Genomic DNA, 26,476 nt, shown 5'->3' with positions numbered 1-26,476 from the left:
ACAACTGAGGTAAATTCTCACTCATCACCATTCAACAAGGAGCAAATGGAAGCCTTACAAAAAATGCTTCAACAAACAATTGGTACAGCTACTGTGGCACAAAAAGGTAATCTTTTTCATGCTCTAAACACTAACATGGGAAAACAAAATTCATGGATTATTGACTCAGGAGCATCTGATCACATGATTGGAGATTTGACTGTCTTTGATAGCTATTCTCCATGTCAAAATAATTCGACTGTTCGAATTATTGATGGTACCCTTTCTAAGGTCATGGGTAAAGATTCAGTCATTATTTCACAAAATATTACTCTTAGTTCAGTACTGTATGTGCCTAAACTTGATTGTAACTTGCTGTCCATCAGTAAACTTACAAAGGATTTGAAGTGTATCACTAAATTCTTTCCTAACCTGTGTGAATTTCAGATTTTGGAGTCGGGGAGGATGATTGGCAATGCTAAAGAATGTGTTGGACTCTATATCCTTCAGGCTGAAGCATCTAAACCAGAATCTGAGGCAACCTCTTGCGTTGTAGTTTATGCATGTAGTGAAAATTCTGCAATGTTGTGGCACTATAGACTAGGCCACCCAAATTTTATATACTTGAAAAAACTGCTTCCTAAAGTATTTAATAAAAATCAGAAGTTGTTTCAATGTGAAATTTGTCAATTGTCCAAACATACACGCAGCCCCCACCCACCTCAACCCTATAAACCTTCCCAACCTTTTTATGTTATTCATAGTGATGTATGGGGATCATCGCGAGTCAGAAATGTAACTGGATCAAGATGGTTTGTCACCTTTATTGATGACCACACACGGATCACTTGGGTCTACCTTATGAAAGACAAATCGGAAGTTGGTAGAATATTTGAATGTTTCCATACCATGGTGCAAACACAATTTCAAAGCAAGATTAGAGTGCTTAGGAGTGATAATGGTCGTGAGTACTATAATTCTGCACTAAGCTCATACTTTACGCAACATGGAATAATACACCAAACCTCATGTGTGGATACACCTCAGCAGAACGGGGTTGCCGAGAGAAAGAATAGACACCTCCTAGAAGTAACCCGATCTCTCATGCTAGCTACAAATGTCCCTAACCATTTTTGGAGAGAAGTTGTCCTCTATGCAACCTATTTAATAAACAGAATTCCTTCCTGAATCCTTAACTTTCATACGCCTTACTCCACTCTCCAAACCTTATACCCAACCAATCGCATCCTTACATCTATTCCTTTGAAAATATTTGGATGCACAACCTTTATCCATAATCTTGATCCCCAACGCAGTAAACTTGACCCGAAATCCATTAAATGCATATTCCTCGGCTACTCTCCTCACCAAAAGGGATACAAATGTTATTCACCTCAAAACAAAAAATTCTACCACACCATGGATGTAACTTTTTTTGAGAATCAACCATATCATCCCAAAGTTGGCATTCATGGGGAGAACATCTATCCAATTGAAGTGGTAGAATCCCAACTTTTGGAACTTGAGCTAATTGAACCTAAACTCACTGCAGAGGCATCAAAACCTACACCTGAACCAAATGAAAATGCAACAGAAACTGCAGAACCTACACATGGACCAGAAGAAACTACGTTAGAAAATGTAGAGGAAATTGCAGTAGAAACTACAGCCTCTACAACAGAAACTGCACCAGAAAACAACGTGAAAGTGTACTCCAGGAAGAGCAAGAAGGGAATAGAGTCCTGCACAGCTCCAAGGCAGAACCAAGAAACCTCCAAGACTCTAGAAAATGACGTTCCCTCAGGTAATACTGCTCCTAACTCTGTGAATGTTGATGACATTAATATTCCTATTGCTTTGAGAAAAAATGTAAGATCGTGTACTAAATATCCCATTGAAAGATTTGTATCTTATGGAAAATTGTCCCAGAGTTACAAAACGTTTGTAACAGCCCTTGACAATACACATATTCCAAGCAACATCCATGAGGCACTCCAAAATTCTGAATGGGCAGCAGCCGTAACTGAAGAGGTTCAGGCCTTAATTAAGAATGGCACTTGGGAGATCACAAGCCTACCATCAGGGAAGAAACCGGTAGGATGCAAATGGATATTCTCCATGAAGTATAATGCAGATGGGAGTGTAAATCGGTACAAAGCTCGACTTGTAGCAAATGGATTTACTCAATCATATGGAGTAGACTATGAAGAGACTTTTGCAACGATGGCCAAACTGAACTCAGTTAGAGTTATTCTCTCTTTGGCTGCAAATTTAGATTGGCCACTCCATCAACTAGATATCAAGATTGCCTTCTTAAATGGTGAATTAGAAGAGGAAGTTTATATGCAGATTCCTCCTGGACTTGAATCATCCAGCACCGCAAATATGGTGTGCAGGCTCCGAAAATCCCTTTATGGCCTCAAGCAGTCTCCAAGGGCGTGGTTTGATAGATTGACTCGAGTTGTAAAGAAAGACGGGTTCAACCAATGCCAATCAGATCATACTATGTTTGTTAAATACTCCATGGTAGGAAAGGTAGCTTTGTTTATTGTTTATGTTGATGATATCGTTACTACAGTAAATGATTATGATCAAATTGATCATTTAAAGGGACTCTTGGCAAAGGAATTTGAAGTTAAGGACTTGGGACAATTGAAGTATTTTTTAGGGATGGAAGTTGCTCGAACAAAGGATGGTATCTATGTATCACAAAGGAAATACACCCTTGACTTACTTCAAGAAACTGGAATGCTTGGGTGCAAGGCAACTAATACACCAATAGAACAAATAAAAGGAAGAGAAGATGAAAGTCCACCAGTCGACAAAGATAGATATCAAAGTTTAGTTGGGAAACTAATATACCTATCTCACACTAGGCCCGATATTGGGTTCGTTGTAAGCTTGGCTAGTCGCTACATGTCAAATCCAACTGAGTCTAACATGAAAATGGGGAATAGAATCCTCCAATATCTCAAAGGCACACCAGGCCGAGGCCTCCACTTCAAGAGGAATTCAAACAGGGACATTGAAGTTTATACAGATTCAGATTGGGCAGGATGCTCCACAGACAAAAAATCGACTACAGGCTATTGTTCATTTATATGGGGGAACCTAGTAACTTGGAGAAGGAAGAAACAATATGTAGTGGCGAGGAGTAGTGCAGAAGCAGAATTTAGAGCTATGACCCTAGGTATTTGTGAAGGAATGTGGCTTAAGAGCATGCTAGATGAAATCAAAATTCATGTGAACCATTCTGTGAGGTTATTATGTGATAACAAAGCTGCTATAAGCATTGCAAAGAACCCAGTCCAACATGATAGAACAAAACATGTGGAAATTGACCGACACTTCATTAAAGAAAAAATTGATCAGAAGATTATAAATATTGATCATGTCCCATCATGCAAGCAAACTGCAGATATCTTAACCAAGGCTCTTCCAAGGAATACTTATGAAAATATCAAATCCAATATGGGTATGATAGACATCTACCACCCAGATTGAGGGGGAGTGTTGAAGATTAGCGCATATCAAATCATAATCATTTGATTATGATTTGTTAAGCTGTTACAAAACAGTGGTGTAAATAGATTTATTCTTTATTATTATTATTTCCTTATTTAGGTAGCATCAATTATATGGAGTTATTTCTCTGTTTATTAACAAGTTAGTACAGCTTGTTGTATCATATTTATACCTTACAATGTAATAGTTCCTATCACAATGAAATACACAATATATTTCTATAAATAACATATTTAATTAGGCCTTTAATTAAATATGCTCCCACTATTTTACTAAAAACAAATGACTCTCACCATTTGATTCGGAAAATCCCGTTGGAAGATTTTCTAGTGGGTCGAGATCCACATTTCACTTTGTTTTAAGTCCGCGTAGGCGGATTACATAAAACTAGGTTATTTAGGTAGGAACTCCTTCCAATTGTATCTAATACAACTCTCGAATATTTTAGTTGAGTGAATAACTCCTTATTCCAATCCATCACATGGATCATTTCCAACTCTTGCTTCTAAACATATATAATCTTATTATAATTTGTTTAGTTAAGTTTGACCCATTATTTTAGCAATTCGATATTACAATTATCCCATCTCACCTTACTAATATAGAACATGCACCTCGTGTAGGCGAAACCTACATTATCCGATACTAGTCTTGATGAGTGCTAAAACTTGGAAAGCATAAACTTAATATTTAATTTGAGGGAATTTGAAATTATTCTGATCTCACCGACTTATTTATCATATAAATCGTCTCTCACATGCATCAACATACATTCACATGCATCAACATACATAATGAAACAGTTATGGCCCCTAGCGCAATTCTTCTCCTAAGCCAATGAGAGAACCTAAGTTAACCTAATAACGATCTAAACTTCTCCAAGCAAGATCTTCAAGGCTGTCCTCCTTTGATATTGTATTCTTCTCTTTCTTCATAATATTACATTACATAAAAGAAACTCGTTTTACATACGAGGGAGTGGGATGAGAAAAAAAGTTACATTAAGAGATTAAAAGAGAGGAACGACACGCAAGTCGTATTTTAAAATCCCAAAACAAAATAAAGTAAAACTAAGGCCATAACCGATCACCACAAGACAATAATAATAAACACATTATTATTATTAATTTAAATTCTGTTAATTAATTAAAACCAAATTACATTTCAGCGACCGATCACACTATGTAGAGTTAGTCGGGGGTCCGCTGACGGTGGTTCTGCTGACCGATCAGCGGACGGGGGTCAAGGGGGCAGCGCCCCGACTCAAATTTTGAATGAACAATTCATTTGAAATCGACGTCATTTTTCGCATCAACACTTGATACTTTAAAGCACAACTCTTGCGCAGTCACAACCCTAATCGTATAACTCTTTGACAACACAACCCTTGTGCCATCATTAACCCTAATGCACCAATTTCAGACCGTCAAACACATCTCAATTGTTAATTCAGTATGAATGATCAACACGTCATTGCTTCACCATACTAATGTCGGATCAAGAAGCAAATGACCATTGATCTCTCAAAGGAAAACAACCATTAAGTGTTTGAATGAACGAAACAGAAACATTATATCATATATACCGTATTTTTCACCAGGAGTACTTATATCATATATATAACTTGATCGATCTCAATTGCGTAACCTATGGTCGGTCGATGTATCGCTGCTTCACCATACTAACGTCGGATTCTGAAGCATAGTCAACATCAATCATCCAAATCGTACACAAATGATGCCAAATTTAATTACTCGTTTATTCTTTGATTCATTATGTCTTTTAATCGTATTAATACAGAAAATAAACAGTTATCAAATGCATGGTTTCATAAATGGCTTTAATACCACTGAAGGAGAAGGGCGATCCAAAACGCAGTGAAATTAAAAAAAATCTCCTTTAGTGATCCTTACGAATGAGCATGATCACTGATAGAATCGTTACCTCTTGTGGCGATTGTAACCTTTGATGCAGATCTACGGAGCAATCACGAATGTTGAACGATGGCAACGCCTCTACTCAATCCACACGAATGGATTCCTTTAATCTCAGTGCTAGCTGCTACGAATGAAGGCTTTGAGTGAGAGTGAGAGAGAGAGAGAGAGAGAGAGAGAGAGAGAGAGAGAGAGAGAGAGAGAGACGAAATTGCAACTGCACGAATGCTTCTACACAAGGGTTCTATTTATATAACCACTTGTTTGGGCTGCAAGTTAAAAAGCCCACTTAAGTGTATGTGGCCCATATCTTATAATATGCCAAAATCACTTAAGCGCGTAGTACCTTACCATATTTCGTATTCTACTTAAGTACACCGTACCTTACGATGTTCTACAATTCACTTAAGTGCACCGTACCTTACGATGTTCCTTAGTTACTCTATCTCTCATCAATCCATCCTTTTGTGTGTGACCTTGTAGGTTTTCACGACATTAGCAATTATATTAAATCACGTATTTAACATAATAAACAATGAGTGGTATCTAGTAGCACATCGCTGCTACCCAAGACATGAGAATGTCATGTAATCTGACAAATCCTTTTGTGATAATACTTATGTGTACAATTACCCTTTTGTCCTTATGTCTATATTGAACATAAGGCATAAACCGTATCATCCTTGTCCAGTTCAATATTAGGCCCATAGACATTTATCATGTTACGCAGGATGGGGGAATTTCATCTAGGTCACTCATGTCCCTCAACATGCTTCGTGGAGTACCCATCAATTGTCTTTATGGTCATCCAGTTACGGACAACGTTTGATCAACAATAAAGCACTACATCTAGGGTCCATAGTGGTTTCAGGTCGAAGGGTGGTATACACCATTATCACCATGAGAATAACTTATGACACTTTGCATAACATTCCATATAATATTCTCATAGCGGGTCAATCCAGTATAAATATTACTCTTAATATTCATACCTATGTTTAAGACTTGATAACTCCTTATCCATGATCCATGAGATGTGACCATCAGTCTATATATATAATAGTCTTAATGCTTTAATGTTATCCCACTTCGCAATAAAGCTCGACTACTGATACTTTAAGAATAGTGTCCTTATGTTTAATGTGATCTCATGATTAAGTCACACTTGATACATTAAACAGACTAGCTATTCTAAGGACTTTATTAAACAAACATAATAAAGAAAAAGCCTTTTATTATTAATAAATAATTCGATACAAGTACCAAAAGTATTGGCTTCTAGGGCTTACACCAACAACATTCAACAATATTTGAGCATAAATTCGGAGGGAAAGCTAATTCCCAGAGAAATAAACGATAGACTATAAACAACATCATAAATCAGGTGAAATACAAGTAAGTGATAAACTAAAATATATGTATATATTACTAGACAAAAAGAAAAAATATCCATTCATGATGTGGACAATCATAATGGTAAAAAAATGGAGAATCACATTAGGCTTCCAAAAAGACTACCCTCCCGTCTTCAATAGCATGATTAAGACGAACATTGTCGCATGAAGACTAGTACAGTGTGATAAAAAAACTCAACATGCTTAAAGGAACTCTCAAAATCATCCTCGGCGATAGAGAAACTTTCTTTCATTAACTTAGCAAACTCTTTAGAAAGAGAATATTCTTTTCACGCATCACACAAAGGATGTACTCAACCTTCTACTAACTTTTTATGATAATCTTTCAGAGACTTCTCTAACTTCTCTATCTTTTCCCATGAATGATCTAAGGATTGGGTCACTTCTACTATAGCATCCTCCATCATGGACAAAAATGCCTCGGAAGAAGCCAAAACCTCGTTTTTCTTAGCCACTTCCCCAAAAAGCAACTTCACATTTTCAAATAGAGAGTATAGGAACTTGAAAGGCTCACAGGCAACCTCTATAGCCAAAAATGAGTTAGAAGCACCTTATATCTCCTCTAGATGCTAATTTTGCTCAACTATAAGGTCGTCGACCCATTCCTTGAGCTTTTTTCTCTCTTGACGGAGGTGATCAAGTAAGAAGGCTTATCCCCATCCAACAACCCCGAACACTAGAATAGGCGATGCTAAACGAGTATGATAAACCAATTAGGCAAATTCCTTTTGGTGATCTTCCTCAGAATGACCCAAGAAGCAAATGTAATCTTCATCATAAATTGAATACTGAAATTCCCTGCATGTCCTTGGACCCAGGTGATCTAGCAAGATAAGGTTTGGTTCTACCTAAACAAAAGTTTGTCCTCTTACAAGTTGATATCAGCACTCTAGTATAAGATGACACTTTAGTTGGCTTTAAGCATGATAAGCCCAAGATTTAGAGAGTTTATGAAAGAAATAAAAAAAGAGTTATGGAAAACAGTTCCATGTAAACTCACTAAGGCAGTTAATTAGAAACTTTTCCTTAATAGTAAGGAAGGCAAGGTGTGTAGGGGAAATCATGTTCATTTTGTGATTTGCATTAGGCAAAGAGACTATTGTTTTCTTATTTCTTTGGAGGAACTCTCAACTATGGAATTGTAATAGAGATTTCATTCAACTCTTAACAATGACGATTCAGTCGTGTGGATTGCTAGAGCAAAGATTTATTTCAAGGTTTAACGTATTTCTTAAGGGGTGCGTATTTAACTTGCTTAAATCATTATGGAAGGTCAAACCATCCACTTGTTTAAACTTTGGAGGGATTTGACCGAGTGTTTATCATGGTAAAACCTCAAGGAGTCTTTGATCGTTAGTTTCGGCATAACTCGCTTTGACAACCCATTTGAGGAAGTCAATGAACCCAAATAATATGGGTTCATTAAAGATTACATCTTTGAATCCAACCTCTACTCGTCCCAATGTGGTCGGTTGCTAATTATGCAACTTTTGGGATATTTTGTCGAAGGATTACACCACGACATATGCTTTTGTGTTTGCACTTTCAAGCCAAGGAAATGGTACTAAGTTATGCAAATTGCGCGTGATGTTAAAGTAGACTTTACTGCTTGGAATAATTCAGGTCAAAATAGTGGGTCATAAGTCAAAGTAGGATACAATGGTTTTAGGCCTTGTTTACCTAAGCTATGGGTTGCTCGAGAAGTTGACTGACATGGGCCAACAAGTTCAGTTAAATCCAGGTCAAATGGGACTCTAGGCTTAACTTGTTTTTAACCCTCAGGTTCTGTCTCAATTAATCCTGTGAATCGAACGACTACGTCAACCGACAATTTGAAGGGTAACATTGGCAAGGTTCTTTGTAGGCCTCTAACATGTAGTGTGCGTCATTTTCCAAATTCAAAGGTACAAGAGAGACGTGTGAAAGGTAGTTGGTTCTATTGCAATGAGCAATTACACTCGCTCCACCAATATGTCGACAAACGATGAGACAACAAAGGATGAAGGGGAAATTGAAGCCTTGGAAGCCAGTGATAAATAAGAGATTGTATAGGCCCATGACCTTGAATGCAAAGATATGGGGGTGTTTTGCATCACGCAATCTAGATTTTATGGAACAAAGACTATGTGTGTGGAAGGATTAGTGAAAGGAACCTTTGTGTTGGTGTTAATTGACAGCGATGTCACCCATACCTTCATAAACCTCGTCATTATGGACGCTTTAGGCATTTTCGTATCTCCTGCAAAACCAGTATGTGTGTGATTGGGAGGCATGCTATTGAGTTTATATTCTACCTTATGAGTTCACATCCTCCCTTCTCCCATAAAATCATTTTCTTCTCCATAAAATCCCTAGAACCATGGTCATCTTCTCCCAACTGAGTTCATATTCTCCCTTCTCAAACAATGGCTTCATACGGTACAAATATCTCAATTTCACGTAGTCTGAACTATAATCCCTTCATTTCGAGTGAAACTCATGGAGGAATCGAACCAAGGTGTCCTTGTGGAGCAAAAGCAGTGACACAAATAGTTAGGAAGAAAGGACAAAGCTTTGAGAAGCTATTATGGGGCTGCAAATATTTTATGGTACGTTTATTGCTATCGCCTGCTATGTCTTATTTGATAATGCTAAATGTTACTCCCTCTCTCCCATATTATAAGCAAATTTCACTTTTTAGATTCATTAAATAACTAATGCATCTGGTTTATATATAGACCAGATACATTAGTTATTTAATGAATCTAAAAAGTGAAATTTGCTTATAATATGAGACGGAGGGAGTATATGTTAACATAGTGAAGGTTAAAACGATGGCTGCAACTATTTTGAGTGGGTTGAAAAAGAGTGCAATGGTGAAGTGCAAACATAAATCAACACATAAAGGAGATGTTCAAAATGCAAGGAAAAAGGTGCAAAAATCAACATGTTAAAGAAGATGACAAAGATCCATGGAGATGACTATTACACAAAGGAGATGATAAAGAACACATTGAAGATGCTAGTTTTTGTCATGATGTTTTTAGTTGTGATTTTTGTAATGTTAATGTGCATTTTGATCAATAGGTGGTTATTATGGTTTATGTTGATGGTAGTGTTGTAAGACAACTTATTAATGTCATGTTGTAATGATTTTCTTCAATGATGATGTTTATTTTGTGCCCATATTTGATGTTGAAGTAAGCACTTTTAATGGATATGTTTGTGTCCAAATTGATGTTGTTAGATTATGTCAAATTTTATGTTGCATTAAGAACATAGTTTATGCCTATATTTGTTACACTAAAAGAGACTTCAATGACTTGTGTGTTTAACAACTTAGTTTACTGTAAAGACAATGAACCGGAAAATTGGACAAAATATCAAAAGATTCCTTGATTAAACATAAAATGCATATTAACCAAAATAGTGATAAGGCCTTAATATCCTTCATTAAACCATATAAAATACACAAAGTATTCATCCAAAATACATAGTAGACATCCAAAACATATAATCATCACCCAAAATACATATTTCTAAGCCAACAACATAGCATCCTAAAAACAAAAACACTGTCCAAAATACATGATCATAGTTCAACAAAATACAACAGAAAACATTCTAATGATTTTTTTTTCTCTTTAAGGGCAGATTAGGTGTGGTCCTTCTTGGTGGTTGAAATGTTGTAGCTGGTCCCTGAAATGTTGTAGTGCCTCTTCTTGGTGATACCCTTGTTTGGAGTGTAGGGGTTGGTCCCCTGAAATGTTGCAGTGTCTCTTTTTGGCGATACCATTGTTTGGAGTGTAGGGGTTGGTTATATTTGGCCTTGTGCAACTTGGTTTTGGTATCTTATTGGTGATGACTTTGTTTGAAGTCTTGGTGATGACTTTGTTTGAAGTCTTGTTGTTGGTTGTGTTTGGGATTGTGTTGATTGAGTTTGCGTTTTTCTTGGTGATAGTCTAGTTTGAAGTCTTGTGGTTAGTTGTGGTTTAGATTGTGAATTTGTGTGTCGGTTTTTCTTGGTGATGGTCTAGTTTGAACTCTCGGAGTTGGTTGGGTTTGGGATTGTGTTGATTGAGTTGGTTGTGTTTGGACTTGTGTTGATTGGGTTGGTAATGTTTGGGATTGTTTAGGTTGGGTTGGTTGTGTTTGGGATAGTGATCGGAAAAATAGCAAGTGTACTATTTTTACCGATGTAGTAATAAGGAGTTTTATTTCCAAGTATCGATCTCAAGGATTGCGTAGGAAATACGTATTTTAATTTGATTCTATCAGAACAAAAGATAATGGTTTGGTTGTTTTGAAATAGTAAACACGAAAATAGTAAAAATAATTGATTAAGATAAAAGATGCTAGGGTGAGTGGTTGAGTTACCCGGTTATGAATTCAGTCAAGATTTCCTTAATACATATGAAACATCCAATCACCTAACCTCATGGTGTTCTTACTTAAGTCCTTAAGGAAGAAACTATTAAACTACCAATTCTTACTCAAATGTCCATTCAATTAATCATTGGTTTTAATCATACAAAATATCAAGGTTTACGGTGATTTACGAAAGTTACTAGTCCTAGATGATGCATTCATAAATCCAATTGTGTGAAAACCCTAACAATCACAACCCTGTTATTGAAAGTCATAGATCAATTTGTATTTGTCCGATACAAACGCATAATAACATCACACAATTGAATTGAAATACGTAACATAGTAATCAAGAAATCATTTGTTCAAATTCATAACATGCGATAACATCAGGACCACCCCCTTAGCATCAGGGGGTTTAGCCTCTCATAGTACTTAAAGAACTCATAAAGTAAAGATTAGACATTACAAAGAATTAGGAGAGTTTGATCTTCAATGGTTGATACCCTTGAATCTCGCCGTCTTCAAATCCGTCGTATTCGCTATCTTCTCCAATGCAATGCTTTCGTTCGTCTGTAAAAAGGTCCTCCATTCTTTCTGTTCCAGGCCTTCTTATAGTTTCAGATCACTTTCTTCCAAGCAAAAGGTCCAAACTACCTTTAATGAGCATAATCGGTTCACAAAGAAAAAATTAGGTTTTCCATGCTGCGTCCAATCAACACGACCGTGTGTCACCACACGGGTGGCCGTGTTGATCATCATAATTAATTATTTTCAGCATCAGCTACAGAGGCAACAACACGGGCCGTGTTCCTACACACGGGTGCCCGTGTTGATGCACTGTTTTAATCAACACGGCCGTGTGGTGGAACACGGGTGCCCGTGTCGATCTCTGTTTTCCTTCACCTCTCTTGCCCTGCCTGATCAACAACACGGGCAATGTTGTGGCACACGGGTGCCCGTGTTGACCTACTGTTTCTTCATATTTTTGCCTTTCAGAGTGTCCATAACTTCACCATTCTTGCTTTTAAACCTGTGCAATGGCCTGTAACAATGACACTACCAAACGAAGCATAAACGAGATCTTTTTGACATAAACTGGTAATCAAATGCAATGCGATACCAAATCAACAAAACATGATAATTGACTCCAAAGCAACTAAAAACAAACATAAATCTTACCGAAGTGATGAAAATATGTCGGATTAACGGCGGGAATTCAATGGAAATGGTGGCCGATCAGATAGTGCAAGTTATCTTGGTGGAGTTGGGCATGAGGATTTGTTATGTCCAGATTTACCATACACTAAGCATTTACTTAGCAACCCTTTCCTACTAACAATTGTTGTATCTTTTCTATTCTCATCTACATCTTTGTTCCTTCTTCTCTTAGGCCTCTGTGGTGTTATTCTTGATGGTTGTGGCAGTATGTTGAGGGTATGGGGCCATTTCCTCTAAGTTTTTACCATTGGTTGAATATATGATAGGTCTGTAGCAAGTCTGGTAACTCTTCTTCCTATACATGGGAGAAATGTAATATGCAGGGTTTTCAACTCTACTTTGGATGCATGTAACTGTATGGTAGCATGGAATGCCAATGAGCATCTAACTCCTACAAGAGCGTTACCTCTGTTTGAGATCAACTATGAATTTGTCTCCTGCCACATTTATGTGCCTTACTTCATAAATTATCTCACCAGCAAGCCTTGATAACAAATAAAATGCACTAAGTTAGTTAGCATTTTGAGATAAAATAAGTGCAATAATTATGAGATTTCAATAAGTGTAATAATTCTCGAATTACCTAGCCAATGACCATCTAAATCTTGAACTAGAAGATCAAGGAACCAAGCCCATGAGTCCTTAGTCTCTACTTCAACAATGACCAATGCAATGTGCATCATTTGATCATCAGGGTCTCTACCTATTGCTGCAAGAATTTGTCCTCCACAATGACCCTTGAGAAAACATCCATCAACTTCAATGATTTTTCTAGATACTTGGAAACTTCTCTTACAAGCATCAAAACACATATATAGTTGCTGAAAATTTGACAATAATGGTCTGCTAACATAGTTCTCATGTTGTTGCTTATTTTCCTAAGTATGTGGTTCAATTGGTTGGACTTTCAACTTAATTGTGATGCTTGGATTTAATCTCAGTAACTTGTGTATGTAGTCATACAATTTAAGATATTGTTCCTTGAATGACCCTTCTACATAATTAAGTGTTGTCTTCCTTGCCCTATAAACCTTCATCATACTCATATAAGTATTATATTTCTCATGCACTTTCTCACATATTGTAGTAAGTTGAATACAACTTTTTCCCAAGTCATTTAATGTTAAATATCCTTACATTAAACTCCATATTGCATGTGTGAGTGTCATTCAATTTTCTCAGTTGCCATGTATCCTCATTTGAAAATTTGGAACATAATGAAACCCCTCTACACCCTTCCTTGCATCACATTCTAACTATTGTCTTATCATTCTTTATAAAGTGTGAATATCTACCATTAATAATAGCATAGCTTGATATTGCATCTTTAAACTTCTTCCTTGTTGAGAACATGGTACCCAAAACCCACTTATAGTCCACAAATGTTTTAGGCATTACAAATTATGGGTATTTTTTCTTAGTACCTTCATATGAATAATCAATACTCATATCCTCATGAGTTTCTAACTCCTCAGATATATAATCTGAATTTGACAAACCCATATATACCATTTTCCTTTACTCCTTTCAACAAACCCAAAATCAAGTGTATCTTCCTCACTTGATGGTTCATTATTAATAGAAATGGCTTCATCCATCCTTTGTTTTTTAGGTATTCCCTTTTTCTCGTTGGAACTTTCTTTAGCCTTATTTTTCTTTGGTTTACCACCCTTACTTTTTTTTCTTGAGTTGAATCATCCACCTGTTGATCATTTTGGCCAATAATAAAACCTCATACTCCTACTAAGACCTCATCAATTCCATCATTTACTACCTCATCATCAAAGTCATCAAACATGCACCCTAATGCATTATCATCACTTTTTCCATTATAGTCACTCTCAATAGTTTTTGCATTTTGTTCAGGTATCTCAGACGGGGTCTCACTATCAGGTATCTCAGGCATGGTGTCAAGTATCGCAGGTTGTCCCTCAGTTTTTTGTTTAGTGGGTTGGACATAAGCTGGTACAGGTTGGACATCAACTACTTCTACTACATTAGGTTAGGAAATAAGGTGGATTATGTAAAGGTATACCTTTCCATTAGTCTTGGACCAATTTAGCAGTTCTATTGCACCAAAATCATTTACTAGCTCCTTAGATGTACCAGCAAGATCATACCACGGTTCAAGTATCCCAGGATACCCAATTCCTTTAACAACACCAAAAATTTCAAAATAACTTCATCTATCACCATCACACTTCCAGTTTGACATTATCCCTCTTACATATGAACTCATATCATCAAAATGTCCCCCTTTATGAACAACATTAAAAAACATCCATTTTGGTAAGAGACTTGTATAATGTAGAAATCAATAGAGCTATAAGGGACCACATACAAAGCCTTAGACTTCAATAAAGCAAATGCATGTTTGATATGGAAAACAGTACATACCTCAACATTCAATGATTTGCTTCTGCATTCGTCTCCATCGAATCCTTCGTCTCTCTTTATCGTTCGTAGCTCTCCTCCTTCAGGTTTAGGGTTTCATCTCCCTTCTTCGTTCACAACTCCTTTCCCTTTCTCGGTTTGGAATTTTAGGGATTAGGTTTAGGGATGATGCTTAATAATTAAGGTATTTTGTCTAATTACTTAAAGTTTAATTTAAAACAATTACATCTCAACAAAGTTACATCCACATAAGCACCATTAATGACACTTATGCATTTTTGGAACGAAATCATAAAAAATGGCCAACGTTGTAGATGTTGTTTAACTTAAAAGACTGACTTGTAGCAAAAAAAAGCTAAAGGACCAACATGTTACACTTAAATAACTTAAAGACCCTTTATGTAATTAAGCTAAATGATGGGCAAGGTTACTGTATATTGGAATGAGATGCCTATGAGGTTTAATTATCTTAGGCAACCCACTATCTTGCTAGGTCATATAGTCGTGATACTTTAGTTCTTATGTGCATTTTAGTGACAAATGCATCTCATTTTGTGTCTTTAGAGGGGTATTGTTGAACTACAAATCTATAGCTTTCCAAAGACATGCAAAAGCATAAAAACACACAGTTGAACGCATTTTTGAGTAAATTGCCATTATTTTAAAGGAAATTCAATGGTTACCTACCCCTAAAAACGTTTCTCGTTTTATTCCTTTATCACGGGGTTGGGTATGTTAGCGTGCACCATTATAAATAACCCTGTTACCAAAAATCAGAGATTGAATCCCAAGTTAAAAATCTGATGCAACAAGGGGTAATTAGAAATAGTGTCGACGTTTTTTCTCGTCCAATGATTTTGGTGAAGAAAGATAATCTGTGGCAAATGTGTATGAGTTACATGGCCATAATTAAGGTAATAGTTCAAGATAAGTATCATATTTCAGAGCGGATGAGTTATTAGATGAACTTTTTAGTCTAGAGTGTTTTTCTAAAATCAACATTTAATCGGGATATCACCAAATTTGCATAAAGGAAGAAGATATCCATAAGACGACTTTTCATACTCACGAGGATCACTATGAGTATATGGTCATGCCTTTTGGGTTATTAAATGCCCCAACTAATTTTCAGGCGTCTATGAATGTGTTGTGGCGCGAAAAATACCAGAGTGGATGAAATGTTCGAATGAACAATGAAGTCGTCACCGAAGTTAATTTTTAGAAGTAGAAGCGTCGATAAAACCCTAAAAAATTAAAATTTAGGTTTGGGAATGTCCTAACTAAATTTAGGTTTGGGAATGTCCTAACTAAATTTAGGTTTGGGAGTCGGTTATGCGTAGGAAATGAATTAGCATCCCGTAGCATCTGTTGTAACCAACGAAAACCGTGTGATTAGTTTTGCAAAATTGTTAGCTTAAAAATATTTGAGTTTCTTCTTATTGTTATTAAAAGTATTTACACGAAAAGGAAAAGGAAATAAAATGAGTATTTTTTTTATTAAGGTGTTTAACGAGACGTTGAATCTCGCTTCTACATTTTCTCAAGTGCGATGGAGAACTCAAAGCTACGTAGTTTTAAGCGAGAATTTTTTTATTAGGGTGTTTGACAAGATGTTGAATCTCGCTCATACGTTTTCCCAGGTGCAATGGGGAACTCAGAGCTACATAATTTTGGATAACAAATGTTTCTGGGTTGGTTATTTTTAGTAAAAAATGTTTAAGTCGCATTTGATCGGTTAAACATTGCTTGCTACCCGCATATGGAAAAAGTGTACGTTATTTGTGCTTCACGTTAGAAGGGATCGTATTTTGATCGCATTTGAGCAAAAAATATTGTTTGTTACTCACACATGGAAGGGATAAAAAACATTCTTTATGCCTCGCTTCAGAATGGATAAAACATTCGTTTATGAAAAGTTTTTAAGAATTCTCACACTAAGGCAAAAAAAAGATAGGTTTGATTAGTGAAAGTTGTTTTTGGAAGACGAATAATCAACTTGAACCAGGTGTGCATTTTTCTTTCTATTATTCGGGAATAAAAAAAGCGTACACCCAAATTCTCTTTTTTAATCTATTTATTCATAAAAAAACTATTTGGTAAAAAATGAATAATTGATTTAGACAAGGTGTGCACATTGTGTTCGACTACGGATAAAAAATAGTATGCACCCAATTTTCCTTTTTTAATATGAATTTTGTTTAGAAAGTTTTAGCGGAAGAAAAGTAAATGTACACCTTACATCAAACTACTCAAGAATATAAAAGGTGTGCACCCAATTTTCCTTTTTTTAGTCTAAATTATTGAAAAAAAGATTTTGATTAAATTTAAATTGAAAATAGTTGATTTTCATTAAAAGTAAAAGAGATTATTTATTCGGTCATTTATTATAGTACTATTAAAAAATTAATCGATTCATCAAAATGCAAAATAAATCAATTAAAATACTGAATAAAATAAATAAAAAGAAATGAAAATCAAAGGGGTACAAAAATAAACGGGGTTTCATGAAGTAAATTTTAGGGCCCAAGATTTCAAGCGCAATCAACAATAATAGTAAAACATAGATGGAGGTGAATCAGTAAAACAATTGGGTGCAAACGGTAAGCAGTACCAAGCCCAAACATTTACGCCCAATAAAAAATATAAAAAATAATAAAAGCTTGGATGATCTGGACCACTTGGATGATCTGGACCACTTGATCAAGATCTGATGGTTGTCTAAATGGATACTATGTAGACCCAATGGGGAGTCATGTATATGATCATCCCCTTAATTAAATCCAATCATCAATAGGGTTGTGCCACGTGGCCATCCTTTATTTAATTTAAAATAAATAAAATAAAAATAAACAGAGAAAAAAAAATAGCTCTACTGACTGTCTCTCTCGTTCACTTTTCTTTATTACTCGACAGACGAGGAAGATTTGCAACACCGTGTATATGAGCTACCTGCTTGGTCAAAGGAGAACACGTAAAACATATTTTACGGCTTTTAGTTTCAGTAATAAAAGTATTGAACAAGATAAGTAACATAATATAATAGTGTGGAAGAAGTTAAGGGAAAAAAAATGGAATAACCAACCAACCTCACAAGTAATTGTAAGTGTGCCAAGGTAAGATCTATTGAAATATTGAATCGCTTCCTGAGCCTCCCGGTCTGTACGAAATCCGATAAAAGCAAATTGGCGACTTTTACCGTTTCTGCGCAAACCAGCAAATCAACACAGAGCGGTTAAAATTCTAAACAAGTGTGTATGAAAATTGGAATAAGGATTTTATGATTTAAGGAAAGAAACAATACTTGGTACGCATAAGCTTGACATTGGTTATTTCTCCTTTTTGAGAAAATAATTCTTTTAGTTGATCCTCTGCAGCATATTCAGGGAGATTCCTCACACATATCCTCGACCTGGAAACGCACCCATAACCAAGTCATTTAGCATATAACACTAAACCCTAACTAAATACAGAAAATCATAATTCATAACTCAAAGCAGCTTAACACTATCTAGCTTCTCCGACATGAGTAGAATCAATTATTTTGTTGCTGCGATTGTTACGACATGTGTTTAAAAATACAGGTGATTAAGCAAACTGTTAAACAAATTGATTCGTACAATTAAAGACTTTTTATGAACACTTTTGATTCCAGACACAGCAATAGAAGTATAAGAGACGAACTTACATGGATGCTATTTGAAACTCTTATGAAGGTGGAGTTCCGGAAGGGAGGTAGCACGGTGTACCGGCGAGAGATGGATGACAGTTGAAATCGCAGCTATCGGATTCAGAGAGGGGCTAGGGTACTGGAAACTCGCGACTTCGTTCAAAAGCAAAACGGCAGGATTTTGACTGGTACTTTGCCAATTATTTATTCAGAGAGAGGGTACTGTAAATTATTTTATTTTTTTACTTTTCTTAATTAAGAAATTAAAAAATTTATTGGATAAATTATAAGTTTGATCTCTTTATTTTTATTTTGTTTCATTCACATAATTAATTGTTTTATTTCAAATTTAAATACAAATTATCTTATTTTGATTTTTTTCCCTACGTTTTAATATTTGAAATCAATGAGCTTTTTTTGGAATTTTTACCAATATACCCCAGTTTTTCAATTAATTTCCCAAAATAACCCACATTTCAGAAAAATTCCCAATCTACCCCACATGCAGAAGGGAGGCGCCAATTGGATTGGCGCCCCCTCTTAAAAATTACAAGGAGGCGCCAATTGGATTGGCTAGGGCACCTGCCCTAGCCAATCCAATTGGCGCCTATGTGTTATTTTTAAGAGGGGGCGCCAATCCAATTGGCGCCTCCCTTAAAAAAGCCTCAAATGGAAAAACTTCCAACATGAAAGTTGTAGATCTTTTCAAGACAATGAATTTGGATATAAATTTTGCATCATTTGGATTTTTTTTGAGAAAGTTATGGGCAGTTGAAGTTGGACTTCTGAGTTTTTTAACTGTTATCTGAGTCATAATGTTTTCTATTATTGCATGTGTTTCTTTTAGGAATATGAATTTTTGTCCAACATAACAAGTGAAGTAGACATCCTAAATTTTCCAATGCAGTTGGTCCCACCTCAAAATAATTAAAAATGAGTGAGTTATGTCCCTGCGAACTTGACCCAAAATTAGGGTTTCTTTCAAAACAAGTGTATGTGAATTTTGCCAAAAGGGACCAACTTAAAGCCCTTAAGTTTGAATGATAGAAGCCTCAAATGACAAAACCTTCAACATAAAAGTTGTAGATATTTTCAAGATAATGAATTTGGACTAAAGTTTTGCATCATTTGCAATTTTAATGAGAAAGGTTTGGGCACCTGAACTTGGACTCTTTGACATTTTATCTGTTATCTGACCTATAATGTTTTGTATTATTGCATGTGTTTGTGTTAGAGTTATGAATTTTTGTCCAACATAACAAGTGAAGTAGACATCCTAAATTTTCCAATGCACTTGGTCCCACCTCAAAATAATTAAAAATGATTGAGTTATGTCCCTGCGAACTTGACCCAAAATTAGGGTTTCTTTCAAAACAAGTGTATGTGAATTTTGCCAAAAGGGACCAACTTCAAGCCCTTCAACATAACAATAACAAGTCCTTGAATTAGGGTTTCTGACCTATAAATTTTTGTTTTATGATATGTGTTTATTTTAGAATTATGAAAGAAAGTTAATGTTTGGAGAATACACAAAGATAAATTTGACATAATACGGATTGATATTAATAAAATTTGGATTTTACACAATGAATCCTAATGGTGATGACCGGGATCACCTAACCGACCTCCGGTCCCACATCCCCTAGCTACCCTAACCCTTGGCCCTAACCCACGTTGACGATTCTGCACCGGTGTTTGTTCATCTGATGGTCCAGGAGCGTCATTACCGCCTACAGGAGAAGATCCGTTGAGGTATTCAGCCAAGTCAGCATAGTCTTCAGTATTCAATGATGGTGTACCGGCGTAGCTGAGCTCATGACCCATGCCATAGAAGTTGGGGTGTGGTTGACTCATGGATGGGCGACCAGGACGGTTGAAGGGGGACATGGGTGACAATGATGGGTCTAGGAAAGGTTGGAAAGGTTGTTGGGGTGTTTGGAAGAGATATGGTTGTGGGATGTTTTGGTATTGTGATGTTTGGGGTTCTTGGCTACGGTAGGTGATGGGGCGGTTAGTGTTTTGGGTAAGGCGACTTTGGTAGGGTGATGGTGTGGGTGCGAAGCGATGTTCGGTCGAAGGTTGATGGTCCATTTGTTGGTGGTGGTATGGGGGATGTTCTTGGTTTTGGGGTTGGGTGAATGGCATGTTTTGGTTGTATGTTTGTGTGTTTGTGGAACGGAAAGTTTGTCGGATAGGTGGTTGTGAGTAATCGGGCTGAGAATGTTGTTGGGGGTTAGATGTTGAGGCTTCTTGTGTGTAAGTTGTCTGGCGTGGGTCATAGAGGTACATATCATCGGCGATGAATTGAAATCCAACTGATCTATACCAAGCCATATAAGTACGACTTGGTTTTACCTCATTTGGCATGACTGCGTCAGTTAAGACATGGTCATGACGGTGCTTCCACTTGCGACACTCTGATCTTGCGAATTGTTGCCAAGGGTTGTAGTTCCATTGGTCGTTCACTTTACGCATATGCCATTCTCCTAGGCTAGCTGGGGGATCTGGGATATTCTGGACCATACCAAACTGCAGCTTCACACGATCGGTGTTGTGCAGCTCCACTGTTGTGAACCGTATTATTGGTGTGCATGTTGTCCATACGGCTGCATCTTCAGGGTTGATCTGATGCTCATGATCCATATTAAGGTATGGACGCCAAATGAACTGAAATGTTAAAGACAATAGGATTTAAATGAATGTAGAAAAAGTCAATATAATATGAAGAAATAATGTAATTATTTTGCTTACGTCTGCCGGTCGAAGGTGATCCAACAGGTTGCGATATTGAGTAATACAGTGTCTCGGACATCTGCTGTAATTCATACCGCGTGCCGACCATCTACACCAAAAAGTTAAAATAAATTAGTTATGGGTAATAAACTGTAAGGAAGGAAGTAAAGATATAGCAATTTAAACAACTTACTTTTTTGCATATGGAAAAGTGAAGGGGTTGCTATTGACCGGTGCTAGAGACGGTAGTCTTGACCATCCCCATGCTTGTAGCAAAACAGCACATCCAGAAAATGTAGAAGTATCTTTGTGGCAGTTTTTGCACAAAGAACTATAGAGATAGGCTAGACATGCGGATCCCCAACTATAACTACCTATTCTATCTATATGTCTAAGTAAAGGTAAGTACATAATATGCATGCTAGAACCACTACCTTCGGGAAATAAAAAGGATCCTAGTAACAACATAATGTAACACCTAGTTTTGAAGATTCGAGCATCTTCGGTAGAATGCTCATCTAAATAAAAACTATTATAATATGACTTTAGGCGTGAAAGTAGTATACCTTGTCCCCTAGCATTATCATCTAACAAATCAACGTTTAAAAGCTCCATGCAAATTGAATTTGGAAAGTTGGTCTTACCATTAACAGCTTTGCCTTCAATTCGTAGTCCTAAAAGCATGTAGACGTCTTCTAACGTCACGGTACACTCACCGGTTGGAAACCAAAATGTGTGTGTCTCTGGCCTCCATCTTTCGCATAAGGCGAGAATGAATTTGTTATCTATAGACCAAGACATAATTTTGCTAAGGTGACCAAAACCGGCGAGTTCAACGTAAGGTTGAATCATCGGGTCCATGTGGACAAATTCGTGGACTCGAGTGCGAAACCTTGAGACATCCTATAATAGAAATAATGTAACACTTGACTAAGTCGGTATTTCAAAATAAAATGGGGTTGGTGGAGATGAAACATAAAAAAGAAGTATAAGAAAAAACTTACGTATGTCGCGATGTTTGCAACTGTTCCTCTGTGTGCTTCGCCCATTGTGAGTAAAGACATATTGTTGGGGAGTTGGTGTAGATGAAAATGGAAGATTTTGTTGAAGATGAAATTGTAAAAGAAGTAATGTAGATGAAGTGGTGAGAAATGTAGATGAGGTAGTGAGAATGTTGGTGTGGAAGAATTGTTGAAGGAGTGGATCAATTTATAGGCAAATGGAGGAGTGCATGAAAAAATGTGTTTGCATGGTGTCTCCACCTCATTTGGCGACCATGTACAAGTTTAAGGAGGGGGCGCCATTCAAATTGGCGACACCATAGGGTACATGCATGCAAGGCTAGTTCTGAATGCATGGTTTCGAGGACTGACTCCATGGGGGCGCCATTCAAATTGGCGACCATGTACAAGCCTTAAAGGTAGGCGCCAAACCAATTGGCGCCACCTTCTGCATGTCTGACACGTGGCATTGTTGTCTCCTGCATGCTGAACAAATCACTTATGGATGGCTTGCATGAATGACACGTCATCTCTGACCATCTTAGGTGTCCGACACGTGTCTGTCTTGTCTCCTGTATGCTGATGACTACCTTCTTTATAGCTTGCCTGGCTGACACATCAACTCACACTGTCTTGCAGGATTGACACATCATCTCAGACACGTGGCTCTCTACTATCCTGCATGCTGAATACTCACTTCTGTCTTGCATGACAGACACATCAACTCTTGACTACCTAGCATGCTTGACACATCAAGTCACACTGTATTGCATGACAGACACCTCATCTCTGAAATGACTTGCATGCTTGACACGGTATCTCAGACTAGCTTCAATGTGAGACACTGATACCATCTACTTAAGTGTCTTACTATCACATTCATCTGCACTTGCAAAATACTTTTCATCTCCAAAATACTTTTCATCTTCAGTCACATTCCTCTGCACTTGCAAAATACTTTTCATCTCCAAAATACTTTTCATCTTCACTCACATTCATCTGCACTTGCAAAATACTTTTCATCTCCAAAATGTCATCTTCATCATTATACAGTATCAACGTTCACTGCAACGGTGAAACTTTTGAGTCTGAGCTTCATGGTTTTTGTTTTAGAAACACTGATACCATTAGAGTTTCGATGAAGAGAAATGCAACCTTTTTGCATTTCAAAAAAAGAATACAATCCTTTATAGCATCAGGTATTGTGTCAAAGATGACATATCAGAATCCTATATTTTTTGAGAATGGTCAATGCAAGTTTTTCCCCCTAAAGATACGAGACGATGAAGATGTACAAAGCATGTTTCTTAGTCATGAACATTCAGGCATGGATTGTATCGAGTTGTACATTACTCTACGACCATGTATACCGTCTCAACAGTCTCAACTAACAGATCAGGATCCAGCTGGTGGAGATGCTGTAGATGATGCACAATGGTCAGATGAACTCAACCCAGAAGCAGAAGTAGAGGTCGACGTTGTTGATGAAGAAGAAGAGGAGACTGAGATACAGGTTGATCACATCCTGAATAACGACGATGAAGATGAGGCTCAACCACCACCAATACCTCCTACTCATGCCTATATTCCTCCTCAACATATGACAAATATGGATCTTCACGACGATGAAATGTCCGACAGTGTCTTCTATAATCCGTATCCGAGACCAGTAGGCGAATTAAAGGTGGGAGACATGTTTCGTACCAAAGAGGAATGTGTCTTGGCAATCAAAAAATACCACATGAACAACTTTGTTGACTTTACGGTGAAACGCACTGATTCAAGAAGGTATGTTATCGAATGTCGTAACATGCTTTGTAAGTTTCGTTTGGCTGCATCTTACAAGAAGACAAATGACTCTTGGGAGATCGCTTCAATAGACCCACCACACAGTTGCGTCGCAACAACCGTTGAACAAGATCACCGTAAACTGAGCACAGCATTGATATGTCGAGACATTCTGCCATTGGTAAATAAAGACCCATCAGTGAAGGTGAGTATAATTATATCACATATCCGAACAACATATAATTATACTCCATCTTACAAGAAAGCATGGATTGCGAGGACAAAGGCTGTTGAGCAGGTTTTCGGCAACTGGGAGGACTCATTCAAGGAATTACCACGGTTTTTATGGGCACTAAAAACTTATGTCCCAGGAACTGTGGCAATTCTGGAGACAGTGCCAGCAATGATGCCAGACGGAACCTGTGCTACAGGTAATAGAATATTTCACCGTCTCTTTTGGGCATTTGACCCTTGCATCAAAGGTTTCGCATTCTGCAAACCTCTCCTGCAAATTGATGGCACTTGGTTATACGGAAAATACAAGGGTACGTTGCTCATGGCAGTTGCACAAGACGGTAACAACAATGTATTTCCCGTTGCCTTTGCTCTTGTTGAAGGTGAAACGGCTGCTGGATGGGGTTTCTTTCTTCGACATCTCAGAACGCATGTCGCACCACAAGCCAATCTATGTCTGATTTCTGATAGACATGCTGCCATCGAAAGTGCCTACAACAACCATGACAACGGATGGCATGATCCTCCTTCTACACATGTCTACTGTATCAGACACATTGCACAAAACTTCATGCGTGCTATAAAAGATAAGAATCTTCGCAAGAAGGTGGTGAATGCTGGGTATGCTTTAACTCAACCATCTTTTCAATATTATCGTGATGAGATTCGACTGTCTAATGAAGACGCGGGGAGATGGATAAATAACATCCCAGTAGAGCAGTGGACAAGAGCATTTGACGGTGGTTGTCGATGGGGCCACATGACAACAAACATTGTGGAATGCATGAACGGGGTTTTTAAAGGAATTCGAAACCTGCCGATAACCGCCTTGGTAAGATCAACCTATTATAGGTTGGCTTCTATGTTCGCAACCAGAGGTGAAAGATGGAGTGCAGTGTTAATGTCCGGACAAGTATTCAGTGAATGTTGCATGAAGGTCATGAAAGAGGAGAGCATCAAAGCTACGACACATGCTGTAACAGTGTTTGACCGTCATAGACAAAATTTCAGCGTCCAGGAAACAATGGGCAACAGCGAGGGGAGACCAAATTTAGCCTACGCTGTTAGACTAAACAGAAGTTGGTGCGATTGTGGAAAATTCCAGGCCTTCCGCATACCTTGCTCTCATGTCATTGCAGCATGCGCTTATACTCGTCAAGATGCTTACACCCATTTATCTGATGTGTACAAGGCCAGCACCATCATGAATGTATATAGTCAAAGCTTTTCAGTACTACCAATGGAGGATTACTGGCCTCCATATGAAGGAGATATTGTTTGGCACAATGAAGAGATGCGTAGAAAGAAGAAAGGAAGGCCAAACAGCACACGTATAAGAACAGAGATGGATTCCACAGATAAAATGATAAGACTATGTAGTATCTGTCGTCAACCAGGACACAACAAAAACAACTGTCCCAATCAAGGAGCATCATCTAGATCTTAAGCTTATTGTAACATGATATCTAGATCTTAAGCTATTCTGTAACAATCAATCATTATATATCATTAAGTTCTTGTTACAACGAGTTTCATAACCAACATCAGTACAAAACATCTGAAAACATAAATAATTCTAACTGATTACAACAATCAAATTAATATCGTCTCGACCGAACATCATTTCCCTAGCATCCTTATCAGTCCTCATTCGCACCCAACCAAAGATACTGTCAAGTCTCTCAATACTTCTGATTTTTTCCCCTTCTGGTATTTTCCCGTCTAACCAGCGAACCAGCTCCCTCTTCAGTTGATCTAACGTGGTGATGTTCCAAAACAGCATCAGCAATTGAGGTTTGTCTCTCGCATAAATCACCTTACCGTATCGGCGACGAACACCAAACATGATAGCCAAATGATTATATGAATTGTGGAACAATAGGTCACACTACGCATCTATTTATAAGACAAAAAAGGCATTTTATGAGGGACTCGGCAATTGAGTTGGCGCCTCCTTTTAAAACATACACATAGGCGCCAATTGGATTGGCTAGGGCACCTACCCTAGGCTAGGGCACCTACCCTAGGCTAGGGCACCTGCCCTAACCAATCCAATTGGCGCCTCCATTCAAGTTTTAACAACAGTCGCCATATGAACAACTTTCATGTTCATCAAAAATCCATTTGAAACTTGGAAGCTCATCATTAATTTCAAAACATTATAGGTCATTTTGACAGAAACCCTAATTTTGGGTCAAGTTCGCAGGGACCTAACTCACTCATTTTTAATTATTTTGA

At 37.3% G+C, this 26,476-nt stretch overlaps 1 protein-coding gene across 1 annotated transcript; it reads right to left on the bottom strand.

Annotated features, from left to right (window-relative positions):
* Positions 1–17,532: 17,532 nt before the first annotated feature.
* LOC127126168 (multiple RNA-binding domain-containing protein 1) lies at positions 17,533–18,660 on the bottom strand. The gene is made up of 4 exons (XM_051055050.1): positions 18,501–18,660; positions 18,117–18,224; positions 17,902–18,016; positions 17,533–17,764 (listed from the first exon to the last, which is right to left on the bottom strand). Coding segments are annotated over exons 1-4 (285 nt in total). The 5' UTR covers positions 18,503–18,660; the 3' UTR covers positions 17,533–17,704.
* Between the last annotated feature and the right edge of the window lie 7,816 nt (positions 18,661–26,476).

The sequence above is a fragment of the Lathyrus oleraceus genome, chromosome 3 (assembly GCF_024323335.1).
Source record: "Lathyrus oleraceus cultivar Zhongwan6 chromosome 3, CAAS_Psat_ZW6_1.0, whole genome shotgun sequence".
In the NCBI taxonomy this organism is placed as follows: domain Eukaryota; kingdom Viridiplantae; phylum Streptophyta; class Magnoliopsida; order Fabales; family Fabaceae; genus Lathyrus; species Lathyrus oleraceus.
Note: the sequence above shows the minus strand (reverse complement) of the source record. Positions and strands in the feature narration are given on the sequence as shown.